We start from the raw sequence: 27,470 nt of genomic DNA, 5'->3' as shown, positions 1-27,470 counted from the left end.
AATTCTGCACGGGGCACTCTTGAATAAAGAGGGGGTAGATGTCAAAATAACAAATAAAGGATGACTTTTAATGGGACATGTTCACCATGACTCCTAACAGCCTTGGGGTAGCAGTATTGAGGTGCAACCTGATGAGGACAAGTGAAATGTCCTGGGAAGGGAGATTCTGTTCCAGGTGGATTAATTTGTGCCAATATTAAAAAAAGACACTCAGCCTCTGAATGGTAGCCTGATGAAGCAGGTGAAATGTATCTCTCAGAATATCTCGGTGGGTAGGAAGGAAGAAGGTTTTAATACAGGGCTGGACAAATAGATTGGTACACAATCTGAGCCTGGCCACCACAGTACCAGAGAGAGAACATAGTCAGCGAATGGGTTGCTAACCACTAGAAAGCATAGTTACATTTTGGGGTTGTATCCTTTCAAAAATAGTTTGGAAATGAAATAGAGGATTTTCCATTGAATGGTTAGCTTGGAGGATAACAAGCAGGTAGCTCATACACAGAGGTAACATGGGACTCTTCATCTCAAAGGGGATCCCAAAGTGCTTTAGAGACTATTTGTTTCTCTTGCTTGCAGGGCAGGAAGCAACCATTGTGCTGGTCCATGACTGGGGCTCCTAGTTGCTATGGTAATACAAATAATAATAACTAGCCCACTGCATGCTGCACAACAATGGGAACAGAAATCTTGGCCATATCCCCTGACAGAATCTCTTATACTTATGAAAAATACCTGTAGATCTTTAATGTTCTTGGTTCTTTCGATGTCCCTTAAAAATACTTGCTCAGCATGATGGACTTTGTAGCAAATTGTAGCAAGGGCGGTTTAGGTTGGGCATTAGGACAAACTTCTTGTCAGGGTGGTTAAGCACTGGAATAAATTGCCTAGGGAGGTTGTGGAATCTCCATCATTGGAAATTTTTAAGAGCTGGTTAGACAAACACCGGTCAGGTCTAGATAATACTTAGTCCTGCTGTGAGTGCAGGAGACTGAACTAGATGTTCTCTTGAGGTCCTTTCCAGTCTCGCAGTATTATGGTTTTATGATACTCCACTTATCTACCTTCAAAGGACTTGCGTGGGCTCTGCTGTGATTTGTTCTTGTGAGTCAGAGGAGTCTAGGTATTCTGTGACTGAGAGTTATGCTACTGAGCTCTCCCCTGACCCAAAATGCCCGTAAAGCTGTGTAGAATGCCCTGCTCCTCCTCACCAACTCTTTGACCATGTATTTGGATCTGATGGGGATGCTATCAAAGCGGCTCTCAGTGCTGTTCTGTTCTTATACTGTGCTCATCGCTGTAGTATTGCAGTGCCTTCCAGGAGTTCATTTAGCAATGTGACTAACTTCTGTTGAGCAGAGTTTATTCTGTCTTCGTGGGTAGAAGTGTGTGCAGCGGCGTGTCTGCTTTTGGAGGTGGTGGGGTGTGTGTGTGTGTGTATTTTAGGGAAGACAGGCTGAAGAAGTGCACCTGGGAGTAGAAGGTGATGAGGTTTGTGATGGGCTTCCTGGGGCAATTCATTCTACAGTCTTGGACTGGCCCCTGAGACAGCTCTGTCTCCCTCACAAGATGAGCTTTCCCTTTATTGTGAAAAGTTCTTTTATGCCTGACGAGCGTAGCTGTTGATCACGATATCCTGGAGCTTTAGTCAATGTTTTTCATTCTCTGGGCATAGAGTGTCTTTGAAGTTAAGGACCAAGACCTTGAACTTGATTCAATATTCTGTGGGAAGCTGGTGTAGGGAGTGGAGGGCTGGCTTGATGTGCTTCTGGGAGCCTGTGTTTCTGAAGAGATGTGCTGCAGCCTTCTTTACCTGTTGGACTTAAGCCTTGAAGTCTTCATGCCTAGGTTTATTGCATTGCTCTAGTCTAGCTGAAAGTTGACAAAGGCATGAGTATCTGAGGCCCGGTCATCATCTGTCCAGGATAGGATGGAGTCTCTAGGCAGCTGGAGATGGAAGAAAACATTACCCTCAGCTGTTGCTATGTGACAGCTTAGCATTTGCAACAACTCCATAGAGTGCTCCTAATCTGCAGACTGAATTAACTAATTGTGGGTGCATCTCTTCCGCCAAAACAGGCTTCACCAGGGGTGCAAGCTCTTCAGAATATTTTCCTCTGTCCATTAGCATAACTTATGGCTTGCTCTAGTTCAGTTTAAACCAGCTGTTCTTCCTCCATGAGCTGATTTTTGTCCACTGGGTCATTTTGGTAGGAGTGGTATGGTCATATATGGTGAAGGATACAGAGAGCTGTGTGTCACTCTGTGCTTGATTCAGGGCTCTAATTTAGTACTTCATACAGGAAACGTACCCTCTGTTATCATGATGGGCGAGAGCCTGAATGCAGTTGTCTGACTCAATGGTTTGTGCCCATGCCTGCTGAGGAATGTGTGTAATATCGGAGCAGACTTTGCTGTTGAAGTGTTGGCTCTTTTTCACCTATCTACATAAACTCTGCGATAGGACTGTGTGTAGGAAAATAAGTTGTTTTACCTCCCCCACCCACATTTAAAGTACTGTATCTAATGGTTCAAAAGCCAGGAAATCAATCAAAGTAAAGCTTGCTCATGTGATTAACTTGTAGTGTTTCCTGTGGGGTTTTTGTTTGTGTTACAGCCCTAATGTTTAACTAGTTTTGTGTGCACTTTTCTTTTTTGTGAGATTTTATTTTTTCATCCATCTGTTTAGAAGAACAGGTTCTCCCCATTTCTGATAGCCATGAAATTATTTTCCCAAGGGAATAGGAGAGAAGGAAGATTATGGGAAACACCAAAGGGGGAAATCTAAGAATAGACTTGTTTTTGCTGATGGTATGCTAACGTTCATTATAAACCTATTACTACCCTTCCAAATGTCCTTGAGCTCTGAGAGCTTTGCAAAACTTCTTGCATTTCAAATTCACTTTGTTGGAGGTGCTTCCTCTGAGTAAAACATGCATGTGTAGAAAAGGGGTTGTGAGACAGTTGGCATTTAAATATGAAGATGCCTCTATTAAAAATACTTGGAAACACATGCATCTCATGTTAGCTGGACTACCTGTGGGAAGTACATTATACTCATCAGTCGCCCGAGTTAATTAGCAACATGAGTTAATGTGCTTTGTATCAAGTTTCTTTTAAAAACAATGGAGCTGGCGAATGTTGCCCAGAAACTGGAAACTGAAATCTTCTCTGAATCAGGTGAAGCGTAGAAAAGTGTAGTGCAAGGTTTCTTGCTTTCTTTAGGGGACTCCTGACCTCTGGGGGTAAGGATGCGGAGAGAGGGAACACTTCTAGGGGCGCTCTCCGTGCCCACCCTTTGCTTGGTTTCTGCTGAATCAGCTAGTAGCTGTGATTGGTTTCTTCGTATATGAACACCTGTGCACTAGATTAAAATCACCAACCCATTTTACCTGGTTCTCTTGAACAGCTCTCAGGAGGTGGTAATAATTTTCAGATACTGCTAACCTGTGCTCGTTCTCTAACTGCACTTCCTCATTATTATTATTATTTTTTTTTAAAACCCTCCACTTTGGAAATAGATTGATTTTCTTCACTGGCTACTCCTTTCAGGACAGGTGGAACAATAACAAAAGCTACTTGAACACTGATGAATAATAGGTTGAAACTTTGCCTAGTGTCATAGCAGTATGTCCATAAATAGCATTACTGTCTAGCAAGTTTCCTTTAGCAAAGGAAGTGCGCCACTGTTACAAAATGAGCTAAAGGAGGGACACCTGCAGTCCATAAACATTAAGGCTATAGCTTTTGTACTTGAAGCATAGACCTTTCAAGAATATGAGCATAATCGATTATGGACCGGATCCTTGACCCAGGTCCTCTTCCTCCCTTCCCCTCCCCTCCCATTGGCAACTTTGTGCCACTCAGGCGGAATTTGCAGGAGGCATAAAGCTAGTGTGGCAAGCCCTACATCACCCTCTGTCAAGGTTCCTTCCCCACTCTGAACTCTAGGGTACAGATGTGGGGACCTGTATGAAAACCCGCTAAGCTTATTTTTACTAGCTTAGGTTAAACTTCCCCAAGGTACAAACTATTTTACCTTTTGCCCTTGGACTTTATTGCTGCCACCACCAAGCGTCTAACAAATATATAACAGGGAAAGAGCCTGCTTGAAAACGTCTTTCCCCCCAAAATCCTCCTCAAACCCTACAGCCCCTTTCTTGGGGAAGGCTTGATAAAAATCCTCACCAATTTGCATAGGTGAACACAGACCCAAACCCTTGGATCTTAAGAACAATGAAAAAGCAATCAGGTTCTTAAAAGAAGAATTTTAATTGAAGAAAAAAAGTAAAAGAATCACCTCTGTAAAATCAGGATGGTAAATACCTTAGAGGGTAATCGGATTCAAAACACAGAGAATCCCTCTAGGCAAAACCTTAGGTTACAAAAAGACACAAAAACAGGAATATACATTCCATTTAGCACAGCTTATTTTATCAGCCATTTAAACAAAACAGAATCTAACGCATATCTAGCTAGATTACTTACTAAGTTCTAAGACTCCATTCCTTTCCTGTTCCCTGCAAAAGCATCACACAGACAGAGAGAACCTTTGTGTCTCCCCCCCCCTCCCCCCAAGCTTTGAAAGTATCTTGTCTCCTCATTGGTCATTTTGGTCCAGTGCCAGCGAGGTTATCCTAGCTTCTTAACCCTTTACGGGTGAAAGGGTTTTTCCTCTGGCCAGGAGGGATTTTAAAGGTGTTTACCCTTCCCTTTATATTTATGACACCCTCTTATTACTTTTCTCCTCATCTGCCTGGCGCAGCATATCATGGCAGGCTGAGGATAGAATGGAGTATGGACAGAGTGGACAGTGCTCTGTGGTGGATGAAACTGTACCCTGGGCGACTGTTACAACTGCCGTAACTTAAACTGTTGGTCCAACTGGAGCCTGGCATGACTCAGGATTGGGGGAGTACACAGACAACTCCCCACTCCTGTCCCTTTGGGTCATGGGCCAAGCACACCACAGCCAGATCCAAGAATGTGGCATGTTTGGGTCTTGGGTTTTTGACTCACAGCACAGTTGGTAAGGTGAAGCATGATCTCCTTGTTTGTCAGGTAAGGAGTTTTGTGATCTGTTTGATTGGGAGCAGGGCCAGCTAAATTTTAACCTTGATTCTCATTCTGTCAGTGTGTCCCTGGCTCCAGTCCAACAGACCAGAAAGAGGCAAAATTAAATGTTTAAGTTCAAGATTCGGAGTCAGAATGAGGAAGGCTGTTTCCTACTCCTTAACAGCAAAATACTGCATATAAGTACTCTTCTGTCTCTCCTTATTTTCCTTTTTTAAACGGATTGTGGCATGATTATTACTTGATGTCGAGAAATGTAAATAACACCAAGATAGTGAACTGCAGCATTCCAGAGTCCTTAGCAGCATTCTTGAATTGAGATATCTGTCTGCGATTCCTGTCCAGCTTCCTCCACTCACACAGCCATTGGGTTTAAGTACCTACCTATCTACACAAACAAGGCTTCAGAAAGGATCTCCTTATATGCTGTAGGTGCTAGTGACCCGTTCTTCTTTTAACTACTGTACATTTAAACAAATCAAAATTGAGAAGTCTTAGGGCAGTATTAAAAGAATGTGATTCTTGTTATGAGAAAGTTCTTCGTAGTCATTGGAGCACACCGTGTTCTGGTACCATTCTCTGATAAGTCTAAGATCTGTGCCTTTATGGGAATAAGGGTGTAAAATGCAGTACCTGACTTAAAGAGCTAATAAATCAGAGTGTTAATCTATTGCTCTTGACGCATTCTGGCTCTTCTCCCACTCTGTCTCTCACTTTCACTGCATTCTCAGACCACAATCCCCCAGTTGGCCTTGGTGTGACAAAGGTATAATTACAGCTTGTCTCTCCTATTTGTACTATGTGAATAGGCATTGACAGGATAAATTTAACAATTGCAGCGGGATCTATCCATTTAAAGGACTGTAGAGCTGTGGTAAAAACTGAATTTCTAAGGCATGAAATCACTTGTTGAATGGGAGGGGAGGGTGAGATAAAAGTCTAGGAATTAGTGCAAAGAAGAGTAGGAAATCACTATGATTATTTTGACAGGTTTCAGAGGAACAGCCGTGTTAGTCTGTATTCGCAAAAAGAAAAGGAGTACTTGTGTACTAGATAAGCTATTACCAGCAGGACAGTGGGGTGGGAGGAGGTATTGTTTCATGATTTCTGTGTGTATATAAAGTCTGCTGCAGTTTCCACGGTAAACATCTGATGAAGTGAGCTGTAGCTCACGAAAGCTCATGCTCAAATAAATTGGTTAGTCTCTAAGGTGCCACAAGTACTCCTTTTCTTTTTATGATTATTTTGCTTTCTGTTTTTTCTTTAGTGAGGGTAGGTGGGAGACATAGGTTAATAGTGTTGTTTTTTTTTAAGTGGAAACTTTAACCAAAATACAAGTTAAAAGAAAATTATATATACATCATGGGAAGATGAGCTATTTTACAACTTAATGTACAGTGGTGATGGAGAGAGATGATTGCAGCCTGACCTTCAGAGTGAACAGTACACTGCGATGGCTCAAAATCTCTGAAGTCAGTAGGTTATTCGGAACAAGAGAAGCAGGATGTAATCTACGTTAGAGCTGGTTGAAATTTTGCAAATGACATTTTATTTTAAATGGCTTTTATGTAAATTGGAAATTTCCACAATTTGTCTTTTTCTACATTTTTCATGTTTTTGATTAAATGGGGACAACCATAATTTTTTTAATAGTTTTTTTCAACTTATCTTTTCTCCTTCTTTGTCTCCCTTTCTCTCCTTTTCCCCCTCTCTGCCTTCCTTTTCAATGGCAAGTCGCAAGGGGACCAGGAACAAAGAAAAATGGAAAAATTTCAAAAGCAAAAATTCTGATTAACTCTTTTTGTGGAAAAACTAAAAGAAAGGAAATATTCCTTTTTGAAACCCGGGAAACAAAAATTACTGCAATTGTTTGTGCATCCCTCCTCCAATTTTCAACCAACTCTCTGGCAAGTTTCTGAGGGATCAAATAGAAGCTGTAAAGGTCTTCAAATAACAAGCTGGTGAGATTTTGTACATTTTAATGTTTGTTCTGAATTAAAATGACTGCAATGATTCAGCTGCATTTGTGAGATTGCGTATGGTTTTTTTTTCTGTTTTCAGTTGATTTCCTTCACAATAATATGATTTTGCATGTTAGCAAGGAAGGAAATATTTATTGTTATAGAAACACACCTTGCATGAGACAAAGAAACAAGCTTTAGAGAATTTTGTTTTTTCCCTTCTCTTGAGTCATTCTGAAGGAAATACAAATGATTTTGCATGCCACAAAAGGGTGGCCACTGTAATTTATTTTTCTAGCATTTGCGCTGAGCTTTTTAGCAGGTCGAGTACTAGCTTGCTCAGGCAGAAATGTAATAATATTACACTTCGGAGTGAACAGGAAATCTGCAAACAGCCACAATGCCCTGCTGCAGGTGCGTGTATAGTAGGGCAGGTTTTCTAATGGCAGAACAGTCAAGAAAATAAGAGCAAAACTTATAGTAAATAAATTTGTCACAGAAAAGTAGATGGAGGAGGGTTGAGTTAGGCATTTGGAGGAAACCACAGCAGTAGGTTAAATGCAAAATAAAAACCTGGTTTCAGCAGCTGTGCTAGCGATGAAGCTACTCTCTGCAACCTTGACTTCCTAGCAGTGAATTTTTTCTAAGCTAGCTTTTTCTGCCAGCTGTCTTGGTATTTGCTTTAAGGTCAAACCTTGCTCTCTTTACATGAGTGACTCTTCCGCTGTTGTAAGTAGGCTAGTTTTTCAATATTAGTAATGCCGTATTTGTGACTGCTTCCTCTTACTCCCCACCCCTCCAAAAACTCATTGTAACTCTTGTGGTGCTAAAAATCATTCTTGTGGAGTATTAGCTGTGTACTGTTAAAGCAGCTGGTGTGTTCCTGCAGTTCATGTGCTGTGAGTGTTAATTCATTAATGTTTGGAAAGTGTTTTGAACTCCTTGGATGAAATGAGCAAAGGAAATACAAAGTATTGTTCAAGTTAGATGAACATTGCCAAAGCTGGCTACACTTAATCTATTGGGAAATTGACATCCCCTACTTTTTATTTATATAGCACCACAAGTGTGGAACTGTATAGGGGGAAGTGCTGCCAAACAAATAAATAAGGCCTTGCCTCAAATGTCTAACAGCCTCTGTCAGGGGACAAACTGGTACAGCATGGACTGCACTAAATAAAAATGGAGGGGTGCAGGTTATCATTGTAACTGGAAAGCATCCTGGAATGGCTGTGTTTTGAAAGTGGGGTCTTGGCATATATTAACTGTGAAGATGTACCAGACCTAAGAAGCAGAAAATAATGCAGCAGAAAGGAAGGAAGTGGTTAGGGGGGCAGCTGAGTCAGAAGCAGGAGATAGGCAGAGCCACACTTCGATCACAATTCCATTTTAAAGCTTTTATCTTTAAGGAATCCTTCACTTTTTTCTTTTTTCCCCCCCTTTCAGAAGAAGTCATTCCTTAGTCTGAGTTTGGGAGATGTTAGTACGTACATGGAAAAATGCATACAGTTCTAGAAAACCTTCAGAGGCATGATGTAAGGTTGAAATGCACAGTATAACAGTATCCAAAGTAAAGGGTGAAAATGCACTGGGAAATTGGCTTGCCACCCCCGATGTGTATGAGCATCTCTGGTGTGTTTTCTAACCTTGCTAATGTCTTCCCTTAAGTATTTTTTTCTTTCAACCCTTGATGTTCTCTTAAAGTAGTTCTTGTGTAAATACTGAATTAAAAAAGGACTTCTCAAATATTTTATGAAAAATGTTATTCTCTCTCTGTGTAGCAACAATTGTAGGGAGGTGATGTCCTGTCAACAGTAGTGGTATCTTGGCAATCTAACATTTAGCTGTGTGTGTGTGTGTGTGTGTGTGTGTATATGTATGTATGTGCATGTAATATATATATATACACACACACACACACACACAAATAAAAATAAAATTTTCAGGGGTAATTATAAGTTACTTTGAGACACAAGTAATATGTTTTTAGTTGCAAAAAATGTATGTTCTCTGCTGCCATCCAACGATGTTTTTAGAAGTATACAGTAATAATTAGAGTTGGATGAATAATGCAAACAATTTCTCGATAGTATTTGTTTGAATTCTTAACTGAACTCTGGTAGCCTTTTTGGGCCCTTTTTTGTTCACATCCCATGCATGCTAGAATAATTGAGTTTTACTAGCACAACTGTTATGGAAAGCAAATTTCAAAGTCTTCTGTATGATTTTATGTGGAAACAATACATTTAAAATTTCACATGCACTTTCTTATGCCAGAATACTCATGTTCATTTAATTAGGGAAGAAAAAAAAATACGATATGACTTTTATCTGAGCAATCTATACTAAGCAACACAGCGCACATTTCAAATTCATGATCAGTATACATCAGGGGTGGGCAAATGTTTTGGCCCGAGGGCCACATCTGGGTATGGAAATTGTATGGCGGGCCATGAATGCTCATGAAATTGGGGTTCAGGAAGGGGTGAGGGCTCTGGTTGGGGGTGCAGACTCTGGGGTGGGGCCAGAAAAGAGGAGTTCAGGGTGCAGGAGGGGGCTGGGACAAGGGTTTGGGGTGCTGGGGGGGTGAAGCCTTCGGATGGGGGTGCGGGTTCTGGGCTGGGGTTGGGGACGAGAGGTTTGGGATGCAGGAGGGTGCTCCAGGCTGGGACTGAGGAGTTTGGGGCAGGGATGTAGGCTCTGGGGTGTCTACCTCAAGCAGCTTCCGGAAACAGTGGCAAGTCCCTTCTCCAGCTCCTATGTGGAGGCGTGGCCAGGAGGCTGTGCACGCCGTCCCGTCCGCAGTCGCTGGCCCATCAACTCCCACTGGCTGCAGTTCCCGGCCAAGGGGAGCTGCGGGGGCGGCACCCCCTGGCTGCCCCTAAACGTAGGAGCTGGAAGGGGGACATGCTACTGCTTCTGGGAGTCGCGGCACGCGTGCACGGCTTGGCCCTTGACCCCGCTGCCCAACGGGGGCTCGAGGGCCAGATTAAATAGGCTAGTGGGCCAGATGTGGCCTGCGGGCCGTAGTTTGCCCACCCCTGGTGTACATTTAAAGAAAAACATACTTGTCAAACAAGACTCAAATACACATTTGAAGAAACTGATCTTCTCCCAGACATCCCGCAAACAGAAAAAGAAGCTGAATTTGTTGAATGAATTATTTGGTCACTTCTCATAAGAGCTATTTTTGTGATTTCCCTTCCTCTCCTCTCTTTTTATATTGGGAGAGAAGAAGTAACATGTCAGTGATGTTGCTAGTTGGCAGGTTTTCTCCTGTCTTTCAAGATGTAACTCAGTAACTTTAACTTCTTACCTTCTGTATTCTGCATCCCTGAAGTCTGTCTGGACTTGCAGCTGATGTCAAGATTCTTCTTGACTCTCTGATCTAAACCTTTATATACAGTTCCTGTGCACTGTTAAAGAGGAGCTGCATTGCACCCTAGAGGTAGTTGCAGTTCAGTACTCAGGCCTTAGTCCTGGAAGGAGATGCTTACAGGTAGACCCCTACTCAGCTCCCTTTATTTCACTGGGACCCTACATGAGCACAGCACAGAATTTAGCCTGCATGTATCTCCTTGCAGGAGCAGAGCTGAAGGTCTAATCTATGCTAGAGAAGGTTTGCTGGTATAGCTATACCTTCCAAGCCTTCCTAGTGTAGACGCAACTTATTCTGGCAAAGTAGTGCTTTTGTTGGTATAGCTTAAACCAGCTACCCAAACAAAGTAAGTTTTATCAGCGAAAACAAGCTTTGGAAGCTGCTTTGCTAGTCTAAAAATGTTTTGTTCTTAAAAACAAACAAACTAAAAGCGGGGGTGGGGGGGAGGGAATTCTCCTACCCAACCGTATTGTACCAGCAAAAGTTTTAAATGCAGACATGGCCTTAGCTTGCAAAGTTCTTTTGTAACCTTGAGGAAGATAGTATGTAACTGTACAATGATATGAACATGTATTAATGTTAGACTGTCTTCAAAACTCTCCAAAATTTAGGATGACTTTCATATCCAGTTTAAAACTCCAACAAAACCCTGGTAGTATTGCTATGAATTTGCCTTCAAAAGCTGAACAGTATTTAGTAACTTTAGGAGATCTTGAGATCTTTGCGATATTAATTTTTTTATATTGAATGTGGATTTATATAGGCAGCAGGAGATTGCGTGAATGCTGATAGTACTGAGAAAGTTGAGGATTGAAAATATATGACTCAGTAGCGGAAAATTATACTGAAGTACTAGATAAGCAGTTTCAAGGTGGAGTAGAGCTGAAAAGCATTGCATACGTTGCACAGACGTTACTCTGGGTCTTACAGAACTTTTCTCTTCTGTGCACACTGTTTCGCTTGCTCTTAACCTTATTTTGTGCTAGTAACCCTACCTTACCTTCTTCTGGCATGGCGTAAAATCCTTGTTTGGTATTGCTCTGACTATTTCAGAGCACAGTCTGTTTAAATGATCACCTTTTAATCTGAACTTTGGTTTCCAATTTTTTTTTAAATTACATCTCCCAGTGAGTCCTGGTTTGTGGGAAACTTTCTGCACAAATGGAACTTTGTTACCATTAAACTCTGTAGGATGAATATATTATCATTGAGGGAGACGCTCACATTAGTTAATAATGCACTGATGATCCTTGCAAAGCATGCAGAAAATTGGGTTGCATCTGTAAACACAAACCAGTGTACTGCAGCAAATTCATCTAGTGACAAAGAAACTACTGTTGAAATATCTTCCACTTCTTTCAGTACCAGTTATTCCAAATATTAGATTTTGAAGATTATGGAAGCTAAGAAAAGGATGTGTGTAGGCATTCTAAAACTTACCACAATTCAGGCTTGTAAACCAAGAACTAGGCTTGTAAACCAGGCTTGTGAACAAGAACAAAGTGCTCCCCCAAAGCATCAACATTTCTATTCTCAGAATAACAGCATTTCTGAAACAACTGTGAACCAGAAGAGCATGCTGGTAGTAATATACAAAAGAGCACTTGAAGCTCTCTCTGGTTGAGACTTCTTGTATCCATCACTGGGACAGAAGGTAGCTTTTGAAATGGAGCAGGATTTGTGCTATCCAGGTGTGGAACAATGGGCATAAATCTTGTTGTCTTAAAACCTCAAACTCATAGCTTTTAGGGCCAGAAGGGACAATTATGATAAACTTGTCTGACCTCCTGGATAACACAGGGCATAGAATTTTACTCTGCATCAAGCTCAAAGCTACTTGTTGAGCTAGAGAACTCAGGGCTGTTCCTTTTAATGGGGTAAAATGCACGTCTGTGGTTGCACAGCTGTCGTGGATAACCTTATGATGTTGCTCTCTGAGCTCTGAGAACAAGCGGGAAGGTTTGGATGTTCTTGCCTAATTGTTTTTAATTAAACATTGGTGCAACAAGGGTTGTACTCTGCCAGGGCAGAACCAACTAGCTTACAAAATGTACAGAACAAACAAGCTCCATCGTGTCATCCCATTACAACATTTCTATTCTAGGAAACACCCGTTGATTTGTTTTGATAAATTCAGCCATAATAGTGCCAAGATGCAAATGAGGGAATATGCTTAAGCCTTTCTGTATATTGTATACATGTATAACAGTACTTTGGATTTTTCATATATGGGCTCGCAAAGACACCATGCAGCTAGGTAAGTAGTAGTATCCTCCTATAATAGGTGGGGAAACTTGGGCACAAAGAAATGAAAGCCACCATTTCCAAAAATGCCTGCAAACAGAGCGCCTGCAAACAGAGCATCTGCAATGCCTGCTTGAGTTAGTGGGTGCTGCAGGTGCATGTGGTGAAAATCCACATAGGTGTCTCAAGCTGGGCATCCAAAGTTAGTGGACCTGTTAAAATAAAATGGGCCTAGGTGATTTGCCCAAGGACACGTGCATCGGTAGCAGAGCTCCTGACTCCCATTTATAAATGCTTTTCTAATTACAGAAATTATATTAATTTGAATGTTGCTGTAGGTTTGCATTGCAGTTAATACAGAAATCCTAAAGTCTTTTGTTAATAGCAACTTTAAAGTGTGGGTGTATTTTATCCCCTTTTGGAGAATGAAAATTGACAGTTTGATAGTTTTGTACTACATGCTTTAATAGGTGTCACTATACTGAAATAGTACTCATCACGACGGTTTGAAGGAGCAGATGTGTTAATGGCAAGCTCTGCTATTACACTTGTGCTACTTCATTTGTTAATCTGTCACCTCCCTGCCACAGATCACATGGGAGGGAAGGATGCTGTTGATGCTGGAGGCAGGCAGAGAGTCGGTATGAAGTGATGGGGCCTGTCTACTCTGGGGCCTATTGATATCTTGGGGAAGAGGGACCTCCCTTGAAGACCTCTAAGAGTATGTATACACTACACACTAAGCCTGGGCTCTGACTCATGTTTGAGACTAAGTCCCCTTTCCGTCCACACACGGTCTGATTCAGGTCAGTAAACACTCTGGACCTGAGTCCTAGGACCCTGCTAGGGGCGTGGGTCAGAGCCCGAGTCCTGCTGTGACTTGAATCCAAGCAGAGTCATTTTGTCGTGTGGACACAGGTCAAGCCACAGACCTGAATCAGAAGGTCTGTCTAGTACAGTACGGACATGTTAGCACAGCTGTGAGGCCTGTGTCGGGCAATTGTAAATCCAGGGTTAAATATAGTGTGGCTGCTCAAGTATAGGCTTGGACACACCGAGTCCACGAGCCCGGGTCCCATAGACCTGGGTTCAGTGTGGACATATCCTAAGACTCATTTTGAACTAAATAACCCTGTATAATAAATTGGGCATATTTCACAGGGGGAGTTCAGCTGCCATACCTAGGCAATCACCCTCCACCCCACTAAACAGAGAGAGATACTCTCCTTCTCTGGCACTTACCCTCACCTTCCAGGTGAGGACCTGGGGCTCATCCCCATTAGGGCCTGTTGTAACCTGAGCATTGGTTTATCCCCTCCCATCATTTTCACAGGTGGACATTGTTTGCCTGTCTTCTCTGACACTGTGGCAGCAAAGTTGTCTGAGGAATAACACATCACCTTATGCTTTACAGGAAAAATGCTCCTGTCTGTATAATCCAAAACATGAGGCTATGTCCTGCTGGCTTTGCTCCGTTCACTGTGGTTTGAGGGAATACCTCAAACAAGATTTGTCAGGTTGTTCTGAATGGATAGAGCAGTGGTTGAGGGTTGTAGATCTGGTTTGAGTTCTCGAGTCTTGAGTTGACTTCTTGGGGGTGGACGTTACCTTCATATCTTTCAGCATTAGTCTTAACTTTTGGTGAACAATTTACTTTTCCCCAAATCCCCATTTTGGAAGCCTGTGAAGTGCTTGCATTTGTATCTTGATAATTTTTTAGCTATATTATGATGGCAAACCTCCGTGTTTGTTTGTTTATTACTTTTTTTTTAACAGCCTGTTTAAAAGCCACAGATCTGAATTTGGCCGGAGGAGGGAGGTAATTTTTCAGCATCCTTATAGTATTTCCAGATGCTTTTCAGCTTTTTCATGGCCTTCTGAACAGTCAAGTACTATACCAGGCTTGTGGTGGTGGTTTTTGCATAGAGAACAGTCATTTAAAAATATATGGAAATCTGCAGAATAACTGCTTGGAATTGCTGATACCTGACACGGTTTAAGAAACACTGAGAGCAGCGTCCTGCTCCCATTGAAGTCAGTGGCAAAAAGGCTCTGAGCTTGAAAATTATTCATGAACTGACTTCATCTGGAGAAGATTTAGCAGAAAGGGTCTTCCTGTATGGGTTGGTGAGTTGCCCCCTAACCCCCAATTTAATTCTTTTATTTGATTTTTTAATAATGCTCTCAGCACACCTGGTCTCAGAGCATGTGTACATAAATTACCAGCCAAACACATTCAGCTGGCTAATGCAAACTAAAACTAAATCAAATCTAAATCCCAGCTGCAGATAACTAAAATAGCATATTTTTTTCCACTGCTGCTCTAGTTCTGATTGCAATATTGTTGGTTCTCTTATTTGCTAAGAAGAAAATAAATAGATTCTTATCTCTGAGTTTTGGCGCAGCTGTAACCAGCCAGTGTAACTTCCCTTTGCCCTCTCCTGAATAATTCTAAGTACTTTATCTGCTGTATCCCAAAGTCTTCCATGGTTTAACAACCTCTCTAAGAGCAGCTATAAAAGGGGCTTTCACTAACGAACAGGAAGCAGAATGAATAGCAGGAACTTCTGATAATGCACTGTCTGTCTGAGAGGAAGATCAGCCTAACTAAGCTGTACCAGAGTAGTGAATGATGGTCCTTCAACTAGGGCCAGCCGTGCAAATTTTAATACTGGGAACAAAGAATTCTCCCTCTTCAACTAACTATTAAACACCCATGTCAATTTAGTGGCCCGATACAGTCAATCTCATCTAATTTACTTTCTTTTTCTGTTCATAGTGGATCCTAACAAGCCTCAGACGGTTTTTCTATCTATATCTACCTATCTGTCTGCACACACACACCATATCCATTTTGGAAGAGCTAATACAGCCACCAGTGCTGCCTTCCTAATGCCTGCTACAGCTCCACTGCATTTTTGAATGCTAAAAACTTACATGGTTACATGCATGTGATATGTTCCGCAGACTGCAAGGTTCCACATATTGAACAGAATGTTGGGCCTTCCTATGTCTCTGTTGGAATTTCAGTCTGGGAGTGTCTGGATATTTGTAATGACCGACCGTTTCAATTCCCTCCTCCCCACCCCCTTCCAGGCTGGGCGGCTGTCTGCTTACTCCTTTCTCCACTCTTGAGCACGGCTGGCTCGTAAAAGAAAGAAGCCAATGATTAAATAAAGTCTGAACATGGCAGTGACACAGCTTAGCTACATGCTTTGGGCCTGGTTCTCTAGCTAGCTAGCTTCCCCATGCTTGCTTTACGCCAGGGAAATTCCATTGACTTCTGTGGGCTTGCACTGGTATGAAACTTGTGTAATGCAATGGAAGATCAGATCCTTTATTTCTGACATGCTGGCTTTCTGAATAGTGTCCTTTCCACTACTTAGTCTGCTTGAAACGTATGATAATGGAGTGATTTATTTTTTTTTAAGCTGTTGACTTTTTTGTTTTGTCACTTCTGGGTATGTGAAATTAAAATGGTTCATTCATTTGTGGCACTTTTTTTTCTCTCTTTCAGGTCTCCCTTGGATTTTAATATCAGAAAATGGTGTGTCTCTGATGAGAACTTTGCTTAGGTAAGTGAAACAAGATTATTTTTTGTCTTTACAGGTTCAAGTTCCATGTTTTACTTTTATGGTATGTTTTATTGTAACTGTAAGCTGCCAGCTGGCTGCCCATGTGAGCTGTGGCTAAATAAGTCTCGAGATATGTATTAAACATAAGTAGGATAATGCTTGTAGGATGGTTTAGGGTAGTGATCTTTTAATTTCTCACTTTTCTGGAAAATGTTGTTTATATAATCAACTAAAAAGGATCCAGTTGTAAAATAGCCAGTTTTATATCTTTCAGCTAGCCACAATAGCTATTTACAAAGGGATCATTGATTGGAGATACACCAGACTTCTGAAGGGGAAGGGGTAATGAGATGGGACGGGGACCTGATTTTCATTGTGAAAACTCAGCCCTAATTTGCCAAGATTTGCATATTTGGGCCACTTTTTCAGGTGAACCACTTTTCTTCTCCAGGAAGGAATGTTTGGTGCTGAGAACAAATTATCTGAAACTTGACAAGTTTGAATTGTTTTGATCCAAAATTGAGCAAAGCTCAGCAATTTAGCTTTGAATCTTTGGATTCATTCAAACAAACAAAAAAAAAAATTCCAGTGTATCCTCTGACAACGCAAACTGCTGTATTTCACATCATATCTCTGTTGAACAATGAAGACGCTGTCCCTGTTCTTGTGTTTTATGGGTGCTCATGATTGATTTCAATCAGAATTCAGAGTTACAGCTGTCTAGTTTTTCTAATTTTGTTGGCAAATTCTGTTTTCCTGCTATTAAGTGACAAAGGCTTATTGTCATGAGCCAAACATGGGGGTCCACTACTGCAGTGCCCACTGTATAGGCAGGAGGGCTTCCAGTACACAGCTCTGCCAATGCACCTCAGGACTGACCTGCAACACATTGTACTTTTCTGCGCTTTATGCTGAAGAGAGGGTCAGGCTGCCAAACATGCAGGGTACCTTGTTGCCCCAGGGGCACAGGTCTCACACAGGATGCAAGAGGGGCTGGTTTCAAATCTTAGACAAGCTCTTGCAGAGATTGGAAAAAATTGTATAAGTTCTGCATATTCATGTCTTTAGGTGCTCAGATACTGCAGTGGTGAGTGCTACATAGATAGACCCATGGCTTTTCTTTTTTCATTTAAAGTGGCTGAGAGGTTTTTCTCTCACCATCCTTGCTTCTGCTGCCACCTCTCTAAGGACTTCTTTGTGTTCCCCATGGGTTTGCAGAGCCTATTCCTCCGAGGCCCCTCTGACTCTTGAGGCCCCGGACTTGAGGAAAGTCAGGTGGATCCAAGTGTAGAACAAACCACTACTGTGCTCCGGTCTGCTCTCCCCCCCGACCCCCCCACTCTATTTTCCTCTGCAGAGAATAGCGCCTGTGGAGTGGGCCTAGCGACTCCTCACATATTAAGTCTTAACAATCAAACCAGACAAGGCTCTAGGCAAGGTCATGGGGTTTCCTGACTTTCTGCAAAGAGGTCCCTCTTAACTCATTTTCCCTGTCCACCTTTCTGTTTCCAAAGCGCTGGCTCAAATTGTTCCATACACAGTGTGGCTCTCATCTTACCCAGAAACCTGCATACAGGCTAGAAGATTGCATCAAGGAGTTGTGGTTCTCTCATCCCAAAGTGGACTCAGTAGCAGCCTCCTTCTATACTCTGATTTCTCTCAGGAGGACCTGATAGACCACAGGGCAGAAGAGTTCTCTATGAACCTCCTGTGGGCTTGGTGGTGGTTGGATACATTAGCATCCTCTGCATCTCACTTATCTAGAACAGCTGTCTTGACAGAGCCCTGTAAATGGAAGTTTCCAAAACCAGTCCACAGGAGTCTCTCCACATACCTCCCGGCTATGAACAGCTTGAATGAATGACAGGGCACAGGACTCAATTAGGCTATGTGCTGGTATTCTGGATCCTTTGTTCTAGCTTGTTGAGTTCCCTTAGTTCATTGTGCGCGTGGGAGGTGCCAGGTGCAGGGAATGTCATTAAAATACTGACCCCTAGTACTTTAGATGATCCAGGCAGCTTTGGAAATATCCTTAACTCTATTTTCCAGGAGATGTGGGAGGAAAGACATCCCTCCCCCTTCCAGAGGTTCGCTTGTGCAAAAGCCAGTCTGCTTCTTTTCTGTAATCTTCCTCCCTTAGGAGCAAGCCCAGCTTCTCCATCCGGTCAAGTGCAGCCCTAAATAGTAGGAATATAGAAGAAAACAAGTTCCAGCCTCAGCTCTTATGGCTGACAAACTCCAAGCCCAAGCTTTACCCTTAGACAGAATAAGAGAGGATACAATCAGCTCCGACTATTTCCTTCCTAGGAGGGAAGATTCCTGTTTCATACAGTGCGTGCTAGTGCAGTGTATCACCCTGTGGTTGTTCCAAATTGGGATGTCAAACAACAAAATGCTAGTGTGGACGCAGCTAGAGAGAAGAGTGACACCTACGGAGCCATTGCAACCCATCTGCATTGCACTACTTGGTTTTCCTTTGTGGTCTCTCATCTAAGTTATTGACCTGTCCTGGCTCTGCTTAGTTCCTGAGCTCTGACTAGGCTGTATTGACATTTGAGTGGGTCCAGAGGGAAAAAAACTCCATGCAAATTAATAAAGGAAGATCGCATAAAGTGCCCAGGCAGCCATTCTAAATGTAGTGGGGAAGCAGAGCCTTGTACCTACGTGTATATATAGCAAGTCAAATCTATGAATATACGCAGGCCTAGTTAATAAATAACCCAGACACTGGTAGTTAAGAGGGAAAGACATAATTAAATCTGTCATCTGCTGTGCTTTTAAGTTAGATCCAGAGCGGTAATGCTTTACACTAGAAAGGTAAACACTGTCGTTATTCAACAATGGAACACACACAAGGCTGACATTGTTTTTTCCTTCTTTGATTTAATAATTATTTGTAACAGGTTTAATGGGCTATTAGATGTAGATGGTCTCTGTTTTGTACAGTGGAGCCCTGATAAAGCCCTACCCTTTATGAAGGGCCATTACTCCTTTCTTTTAATTCACATTTGTCATGGTGCTTTGCTGAAGGTCCTTGTTTTAAATTTGTTGTGGTTGTAGTATGTTTAGCTCCTGCTCCCAGGGTACGGTTTAGCCCCAGACTATTCAAGCATGTTTCTGCTCATCAGATTACCCATGTTAAACTCTCTATGGAATGGAAGAGGATTTTCCTTCTATGTACCTTCTACTCTATTGTATATTTTCTGGCTCCTAAACTAAAATTTTTCAGTCTGCTTTATACAGATGCTCTGGGCTAACTCCCAGCTTTAAGGTGTAGACTGAAGGATGAGGATGGAAGTTCTTCTCTTGTTGCATTGTACTTTGAGTCTGCAGCAGGTTCTTCATGGGTTTATGGGTACCTCTAGGGCACACCTCCTCTCTCCAAAACCCACAGAGGTGGTTGCCCACTTATTTAGAGCTTTCTTGGACTCTAGAGGTTGTTTTTCAGGTGTCTCAAGACTCCTATTTAGTGTAGCTTAGCTTGGAAATTTCTCTGGAGAAGTAGACAATTCTCTTTCATGCTATACCATACCCTGTCAAATAATATATGGAGTTCCTAGGGTAACACTATGTGTTGTGCACCCTGGCAGAATAGGATCCATACGTACCATTCGTGGAGCTGCAGCATTGTGACTGGTTCTGTATTAGGAGTCCTGTTTTTTGCCATTATATTTGTAGCCTCAGGTTGATTCCAGGATGTCCTTACTTGAGACTTCATCTCTGTTCCCTTTGGAAAGGTCTGAGTCTGGCAAGCTTAAATGCTCGTTGTAAAATCTTTGGGTTATACATGTTTGCAGGGGTCATTTTTGGGTTATCACTTAATGTAATAAAACATTTAGAAATGGGAGTGATAACTCTTGTTAATGGGCCTTGCTGCCATGGCGATAGGCACTACAGAAACTAATATGTACATTTTAGAGTGTGTGTTAGGGGAAACTGGAGTGCTCCTTCCTGTTGAGTTTCCTTCTAACTCTTGCAGCTCTAGCTCTTCCGTGGGAGTTCTCATCAGAAGCATTGAAGGGGCCACCAATGAAATGTCTGCTCTGGCTCGGCAGCTGATTCCCAAAGGAGGCAGTGGAAGAATTCCCTCCATTCTTCCTCATTTGTATTTTCTTTAGAAGACCAATAGCTCATTACTGTGCTTTGTCTTTAGCTGTCTGTGCATCTCCTCAGCTAAGTCCATGGAATTAACTACTCTAATGCTCTATCTACCGCTATTTTAAAGGCATTCACTTGAAATCTTCCTGGCCATGCACCTATGCTGTGAACAGGAATAAATTATTTCTAGACCTTCTCCTTACTACCCTCTCCTCCTAATTCCAAAGGTTTTAGAAAAGCCCTACTGGTTACTCAAAGAAAAACTAAAATTGAAGGGGGGAGTCTCTCCTTACCACAGATCCAACAGAGACTGGATGTGTCTTGGAAAAGACATAGTAGAAAATTACATGTTTGCCCTTAATGCAGGGTAGGATGCATGTTGGCCAAAGGGTCTATTGTTTTATGGTTAACATGTTGTTGTGTTGTTGCAGCCAGTGATCTTTTTATTTTGCTGAGGCAGATGGAGGGTTTCCAAGTCCCATAAGCATAACCCTGGGAAAGCTTAGTTGGTTTTAGGTTTGACCACTTGGGCAAGTGAGGTTACCCTGTGACAGAGATGCATCCCTGAATATGGAGACAGTCTTGGCCCAAAGCACAGCAAGTGATGTGAGGCCTGAGAAAGGACAATTGTAAACTCCTCGGGGAAGGTTCTGTATGTGCATTCGGAGAAGGAGACTCTTGTGGCACGTGTGAACTGCTGTGCTCTTTTGTTGTTGTTGTGGCTTATTTTGTTGTTTTATGTGGTAGAGGAGAGTCCTTTTTTGCAAATACGTGCAGTAAGTGTTCCAGATAGAGTTATGGTGGATTAAAATATCTATTTAAATGTAATATCGCTCATGTGATGACTGTAAAAAGTCTAGCAAGAATTGCTTCATTCTAACATTGAACATAATCCTAATTTATTACTTAATAAAATTCATCCCTGGAACTACCAGCTCTCTCTGCTTGGCTGGAGAGCTTCCGTGTAGCACCTTCTCAGGCCCCCATTTCTGTCTTCTTGGTACTGATTTAAAGAAACAATGCATACGTAATCAGTGGAGGTTGGTATTCTATTTTTTATTTTATTGTTTTTGGCCATAATAGCAATCCCAAATAGTTGCTGTGCCATTCTCCAAATACCTGCTCTAGATGCAAGCCTTTGTGTTCATGTCTCAGCCACAGATGACCGTTGCCCACTTGTGATGGGTCATAATAAGATGAAGTGGACAGAAATGTGTTTCCTTTTAGTTACTCATGTAGTACTTTACTCGTTTCCCCCTCTGCTTTGACTTGGAAGATTGCTGAGATGCTTCCTTTGTCTGACCCACTTGGCATCAGAGTGAAGAAGATCATCTTTCTTCAGCATCGAAGTTTATCGGTATCAAAGGTCTTCAGCTCATCAGTAAATTCTTAGTTTTGCAGCTGATCACCCACAGAGCTGCTGTTTTTAATATCCTTTTTCTCTCCTTCTCAATATCTGGTGTGTTGTACTGCGCACAAAAACCTGAGGCAAGTACTGTTGTACTGCCTGTGTATTGGGAGGGTAGGCAGCAGCACAAGTGTTGATAAAGCTACTGAAAATGGCAGGCCAATAGTATTTCACTTACAGTTTCCAAATTTTAGCTCTTTATCATTGTGCTTCCAGAGTCTAGTGCAATTATTGTTACTATTATTTGTAGTGTGGCAGCTCTTGGGAGCTCCAGTGATGGATCAGGACCCTATTGTGCAAGGCTCTGTACAAACACAGAACAAAGACAGTTCTCTCCCCCCCCCCCCCCCCAAGAACTGACAGTCTAAGTATAAGACAAGAGACAACAGGTGGAAACAGATGATTACAGAAACAGATGGAGGACCACAAGGAAAATTGCTTTGCAGTGTAACTTCCCTGTCTAGGTTTCATACCCACATGTGTTCAGGAGAGAAGGAGGTGGGGCGTGTACAGCAATGGGACTGAAACGAAAAGTTACTCATTTCAAAGTATGATATTGACTTTATTTCCCTCCTGAGTCTCATGTCAGTGACTGATAATGTGAACATTCGTTCTTTTTTTTCTTTTTTATATGGTTTAAAAACACAACATTATTTTTTAAATAAATCAAACCTTAATCAGCTAGAGTGGGTTCATATACTGTGATGGCAAATGGTTGGCTCTCACCTGTCTTTGGAGATGCCTTTTTGCAAAAAAGAAATCGACTTTTTGACTCTTCAGCGATGTTGATGTTTATGTGTGTATCACACGCTATAATAAAGCTTCACTGAGCAGCTGCCTATAGTGGAATAGCTCTATTTTTAATGAAATCTGTCTATATAAATGCTTAATAAATACCATATGTAGCTGCCTTAACTTTAGCATCTTCTCTATCTCTAAAATCAAACAGAACCTGGGCTTTTTCTTCTGTCCTCCTTTGCAAATCCCTCACCGTTTTGATTTCTGTCACACAGGTTTTGTTTTGTTTTTTTTCAAAAGTTGTGCCGTCTGCAGTTACTAAACCATTCACCTATTCATGTTTGTGAGTATAAATGAGTTATAAGAGAACACAGAGCCATAGGCACTGTAACTGAATGTTTGCTTTATTCAGATAGAACCCTGTTAATCAGGAAAGCCTTGACTAGTGGGATGACCTGCACAAATAACATGAGAGAGAGGATTCAGGCTCCAGCCTGTTTTCCCCTCCCCCAAACACATCTCTCTTATTTCAGCATCTCACACTGCACAATGTAATAGCTGTTCAGTCATCTTACTGTTTCCCTGAATAAAACAAAATGACTTCACATCTGAGGTTTCTTTGAGTGTAGTTATATTAAAAAGGACCAGCTATGACTAGATTTCGCCTCTGCAGTGTTTTTTTCACACCCCTCAAGAACTAAGTTTTAGCACTGAAAGTGGCAATGTAGACACAGCCTCACTGTTTGTCCTTAATCTAGCTATTTCCCATTGCCAACGTTTTGAGTGTGAGAGAATCTTGAATACTGAGCCCAGTCCGCAAGTGACTTATTCCGTGATTTCAGAGGTTCTGCATGCTAAGTTCTGTGTACTTCATCTGCAGGTCTGTGACGAGTCCCTCTGGCCCCAAGAAACAAGGGGTAAAAGCTTATTGCAAAACGAAGGCTTTATAGAATTCTGTGCATATTCCTATAGGATACATGGAGTTCTAGGTATGTCCCAATAGATGTATTCATACTAAATTAAACTAGTCAGGTAAGGTTTTATTTCAGCTGCCCCTGCAGCAGTCAGGTGCAACGATTCCTTTTGCCATAAATCCATGTCAAAGCCCTTGAAGCTAATTTTGCGCTCATCCCCTTTTTAGAAAGCTCTAGAAATAAAATATAGCTATATACATTACACACACCACTGGATAAATTGGGTATGTTTAATATGGATATAAAACAATGATATACAATATGCCTTTCATAAAACAAGAGGGGGTTCCCTGTCTAGGGGATAAGGTAGACCTGCTGTGCATGAGTTGCACTTCCATTTCTTACAAAAGTTCTGAATTGGTTGAGTGCCATCTCATTTTTGCCTTTCTCTGTTTCTTACTCTGTTTAGAGCAGGGTGTGTGCCACAAGTGTGTGGTGTTGGTAAGCACTAGTGGGGGGCACAGGTTACAGTTAAAAACGATAGGGTCAACAATAGGGCTAGATAGGGTCAACAAATAGACTGAGAGAGGACCTTTTAAATCGGTGCAAGTTGAGGATGCTTGGCACTTCACAGGTTCCATCCCTGAATCGTCTTTGCCATCGTATCTGCTCTTGAAAGAAAGTGCTCCATATTGAAACCTTAAAACTAGATTGCATAAAGCCCTGGAAAACATACTGTAGGGAGCCCTGTATTGGCAAAGATAGCTGGATTAGATTAATTAATAATAGGTCTCTTCTTTAGCTGACTTTGATACCCTCACATTATCAAGAAATCGCTCTGCCACGTAGGGAAAAACAAGATGTTCTCTAGCATGTATATAATTTTCCTTTGGATTTGTGGGTTAGGCAGTATTGCCACATTGGGTACACGTCGTAAAAAATAAACTGAATGTTTGCATGGCACATCAACATGTTCTTTGCATATGAATTACCTTCATTACTTATCAGTGTGAGATTGTTCAAGAGCAACTACGGAGAAAGGGATGAGGAGTGTGCTGATGAGACTGTTAAAGTGGTAAGTGGAAGTGAAAGAGACAAAGCGGTATCTGCTTTAAATGAGTTCACCTTGGGCAAATTACTTAACTGCTCTATGCCTCAGTTAACCAACTGACAAAAAGATATTTTATGTAGATCGTAGAGTGATGCAATCTTTAGTTAAAGTTGCACAAGGAATTTCATTCTAATTTGTTTTCAGTTGGTTGCAAGTATGTCAAGGATGAATTTAGGCACTTACAAATTTGGGGCTGAATTTAGCATGTTTGTTCATAGCCTAGAGGTGACTGTTTTTGGAAAGTTTGAAGAATTAACAGTTGAGCTGTTTGAGAATGATGAGTAGTGGAAGAATAATTTTGCCATTTTAGAAAAAAAAGTTCTTTACTATCAGCAAGTGGTGATAGAGACTTGAAATGTAATAGGAAGATAGTCCCCAGACTGCTGATATACACCTCATTGTTCCTTTGAAAATCTGTTTGATTTATAAGGATTTTTAAAAAGTACTCTTCATATACATGCTGTTTCTACATCATAGGATGAATTAATGATCTCTTGGTGTTCCATTGACACTGTACAGGCGTGTTTAACATATAGGTAAGCTTGATAGATGTTTGCCTTATTCCATACAATACGTAAAGGTGAATTTTGAAGTGGGAAGTTAAGCACGGGGGCCGGGACTATTCTGCTAGTGCCTAGCAAATAGTTGTGCATGATATGGAATTTTTGTTTTTTATTTATTTTAAAAATACTAAGAAATTCCTTTTTAAAACCTACTTTAAAAGGATATTAAGGTTACGAGGTGTAGCCTTCAAGTCTGGAACTGCCAGAAATAAAGTCACTCACGCAAACTTATTGTTGATACCTCTGTGTGTATAAACAGTGATGCATTATTTAATTACATAACTGTATACTACTTTTTATGTAGGATCTCTGCCTTCATCAGCATACAGTTGGGAGGGTGAATAAGACAGGACTCATGGAAACTGCTTCACTCATACTGAAATTGGTTTGTGTGCTTTTTGTAAGACCTAGGGCCACACATCAGACAATTAGTTTACAACTAAATATTGAACAGCAATCTAATTCACTGAGCTTGATGCAGCCTGGCTACTGGATGAGGCTGGGGCTCTTCTGGGAGGAGGAAAGGGGAAATATGTGATCATGTAATCAGACTGTACCAAAATATATACACCCCTAATTTGTTTTATTGAGCAACTTAAATGAAAAGTGACATAGAAGTGTAAAGTATGTTACTTGCACATACATCTTTTCTCTCTCGCTTGCAAACTCTCACCACCTGAAATTCACTGTTCAACCGCTTTGCTCCATCATGCACAGTCTACCTTACCCCAGTCCTCTTCCCACCTACTCAGTTACCACTCCATTTGTTCACCATTCTCCTTCTGTAACAGTTGTCTGTTATTTTTCTTTCCATTCCAAGGTAATCAGTCCTCTTTTCTCTTCCCTTGCAAATTCAGTATTTGTCTTCCCTGCCCTACCAGTGCTTGTTCTCTTCAGCAGCAGCTCTTTAAGGCATGTAATGGCCTCTTCAATCCCTCTAACCCAGTTGGGCCTCCCCACAGAATCAGTGACCATCTTAGCCCTGCTCCCACCCATGGAGAATTGCAGTGGTCTCCATATTCCAGTCAGGCCTCAAGTCATCTCCTGGTGGCAGGCACCTCCCCTCTTCACTTGCAGGGTTGCTTCCTCAGGCCCTGCAGAAAGGCTGGGAGTTCTGCTTTACCTCGTTCCTATTTTAGAGATGGGGCTGCTGGAAATTTTGAGCCTTCCCTGGAGTGGGATAGGTGCTGGGTCTGTCCTGTTCCACTCCCTAACCCTGGGGAAGGGGGCTCACTGGAGTTGGATAGGAGGAGGCAGCAGCATTTGGAGCTGGCTGTGGGAGGATGCTTCAAGGCAGGCGTGTTCTGGGCCTCACCTTGTCTGGGGGTAAGGTGAGAGTGTGCGTTGCACAGGTAAAGGAATCCAGGGAGGGGAGGGTTCAGCAGGAGCTGGTCAATTGCTTGAGGCAGATTGCGTGGTGCTCCCTCTACAGGCCCAGTAATGTAACAATTGCTTTTCAGGGCCTGGCTGGTGCAGCTTAGTCCGCGCTCAGTTTGTTAGAAGGGTTCCCCTCCCACCATCATCAGTGCTAGACGATTTAAATTAAACATCAGTAATCTGCAGAAGTCGATCAGAGTGGTTGCACTTATATGCGGACATTTTCTAGTTGCTCTGGGCAAGCTGATGAGTAGGATTTTAAAAGGCTGTAGTCTATTTTACCTACACTTAAAAAATAACTACACTGGGCATTCTCCCGAGAGAGCTGGTGATATCAAATCTTTTACTCTGGTTAAAGCTGGCTAGCTCAAAACCTTCTGCTCAAACCAAATTGAAACCTCCTGGTGCCGGTGTCTGGTGCCAGTGATACCGTCTCTGGTTTGTGACGAAGATGTTCATCTGAATCATCCTTTGAAAATGAAAAGGATCATATAACTTGGTCTCTCTTTTCCCCTGCTCGGCGGAGCCCTTCATTCTGGCCTGAGTCAAGTGAGGAATTTGATCAGACCTGCTAGCGTCACACTCTTTGAACTAAATGAAATGGAATAGAGCTGGGTTACAGAGCTCGGGGGTTTTCTTCTCAAGCTGCCAGAGTTTGGTGTATCAATGAAAATATGCATGAATAGTCTCCGACAGGTTCCTATATACTCCAGTTCAGTTTGCCTGTATCACAGAGTGACAAAAAGGAATCTAGCTACATAGTAATTCTTTCAGCCCAGCTAGCAGTCCGTGGGTGGTGGTGAGGCACTTATGAGTTGTGATATATTGCCAGCTATTTATTCTCGTATGTCTCATTCCTGGATATTTATGCTGTAAGGTACATTCAGAGCTGAACTTTATCTTGGGCTAGATGCTTGTTCCATTTACTAAGAAAAAAATACTGTTGATTAATGCTGGAACACTTTCATGAATTTCAGTGTGTGAAAATAAAATAATGAGGAATAAGAACATAAGAATGTTCAAGTGTCA

General features: G+C 41.9%; 1 protein-coding gene across 10 annotated transcripts in view; it reads left to right on the top strand.

Annotated features, from left to right (window-relative positions):
* AKAP13 (A-kinase anchoring protein 13) overlaps positions 1-27,470 on the top strand; it is a 330,778-nt gene that overhangs the window by 9,042 nt on the left and 294,266 nt on the right. For 2 of the 10 annotated variants that reach the window (XM_073304195.1, XM_073304199.1), the window contains exons 2-4: positions 6,808-7,034; positions 13,248-13,378; positions 16,175-16,232. The exons of 6 other annotated variants lie outside the window; for them this stretch is intronic. Coding sequence is in view for 1 of the 4 variants with exons in the window: in XM_073304194.1 (XP_073160295.1) it covers positions 16,216-16,232 (17 nt within the window). In the remaining 3 variants the exon portion in view is untranslated. The remainder of the gene's footprint in view (positions 1-6,807; positions 7,035-13,247; positions 13,379-16,174; positions 16,233-27,470) is intronic. 2 more of the 10 variants (XM_073304194.1, XM_073304196.1) reach the window with 1 other exon arrangement.

This window comes from Lepidochelys kempii, chromosome 10 (genome assembly GCF_965140265.1).
Source record: "Lepidochelys kempii isolate rLepKem1 chromosome 10, rLepKem1.hap2, whole genome shotgun sequence".
Taxonomy (NCBI): domain Eukaryota; kingdom Metazoa; phylum Chordata; order Testudines; family Cheloniidae; genus Lepidochelys; species Lepidochelys kempii.
This window is presented reverse-complemented; position numbering and strand designations above follow the sequence as displayed.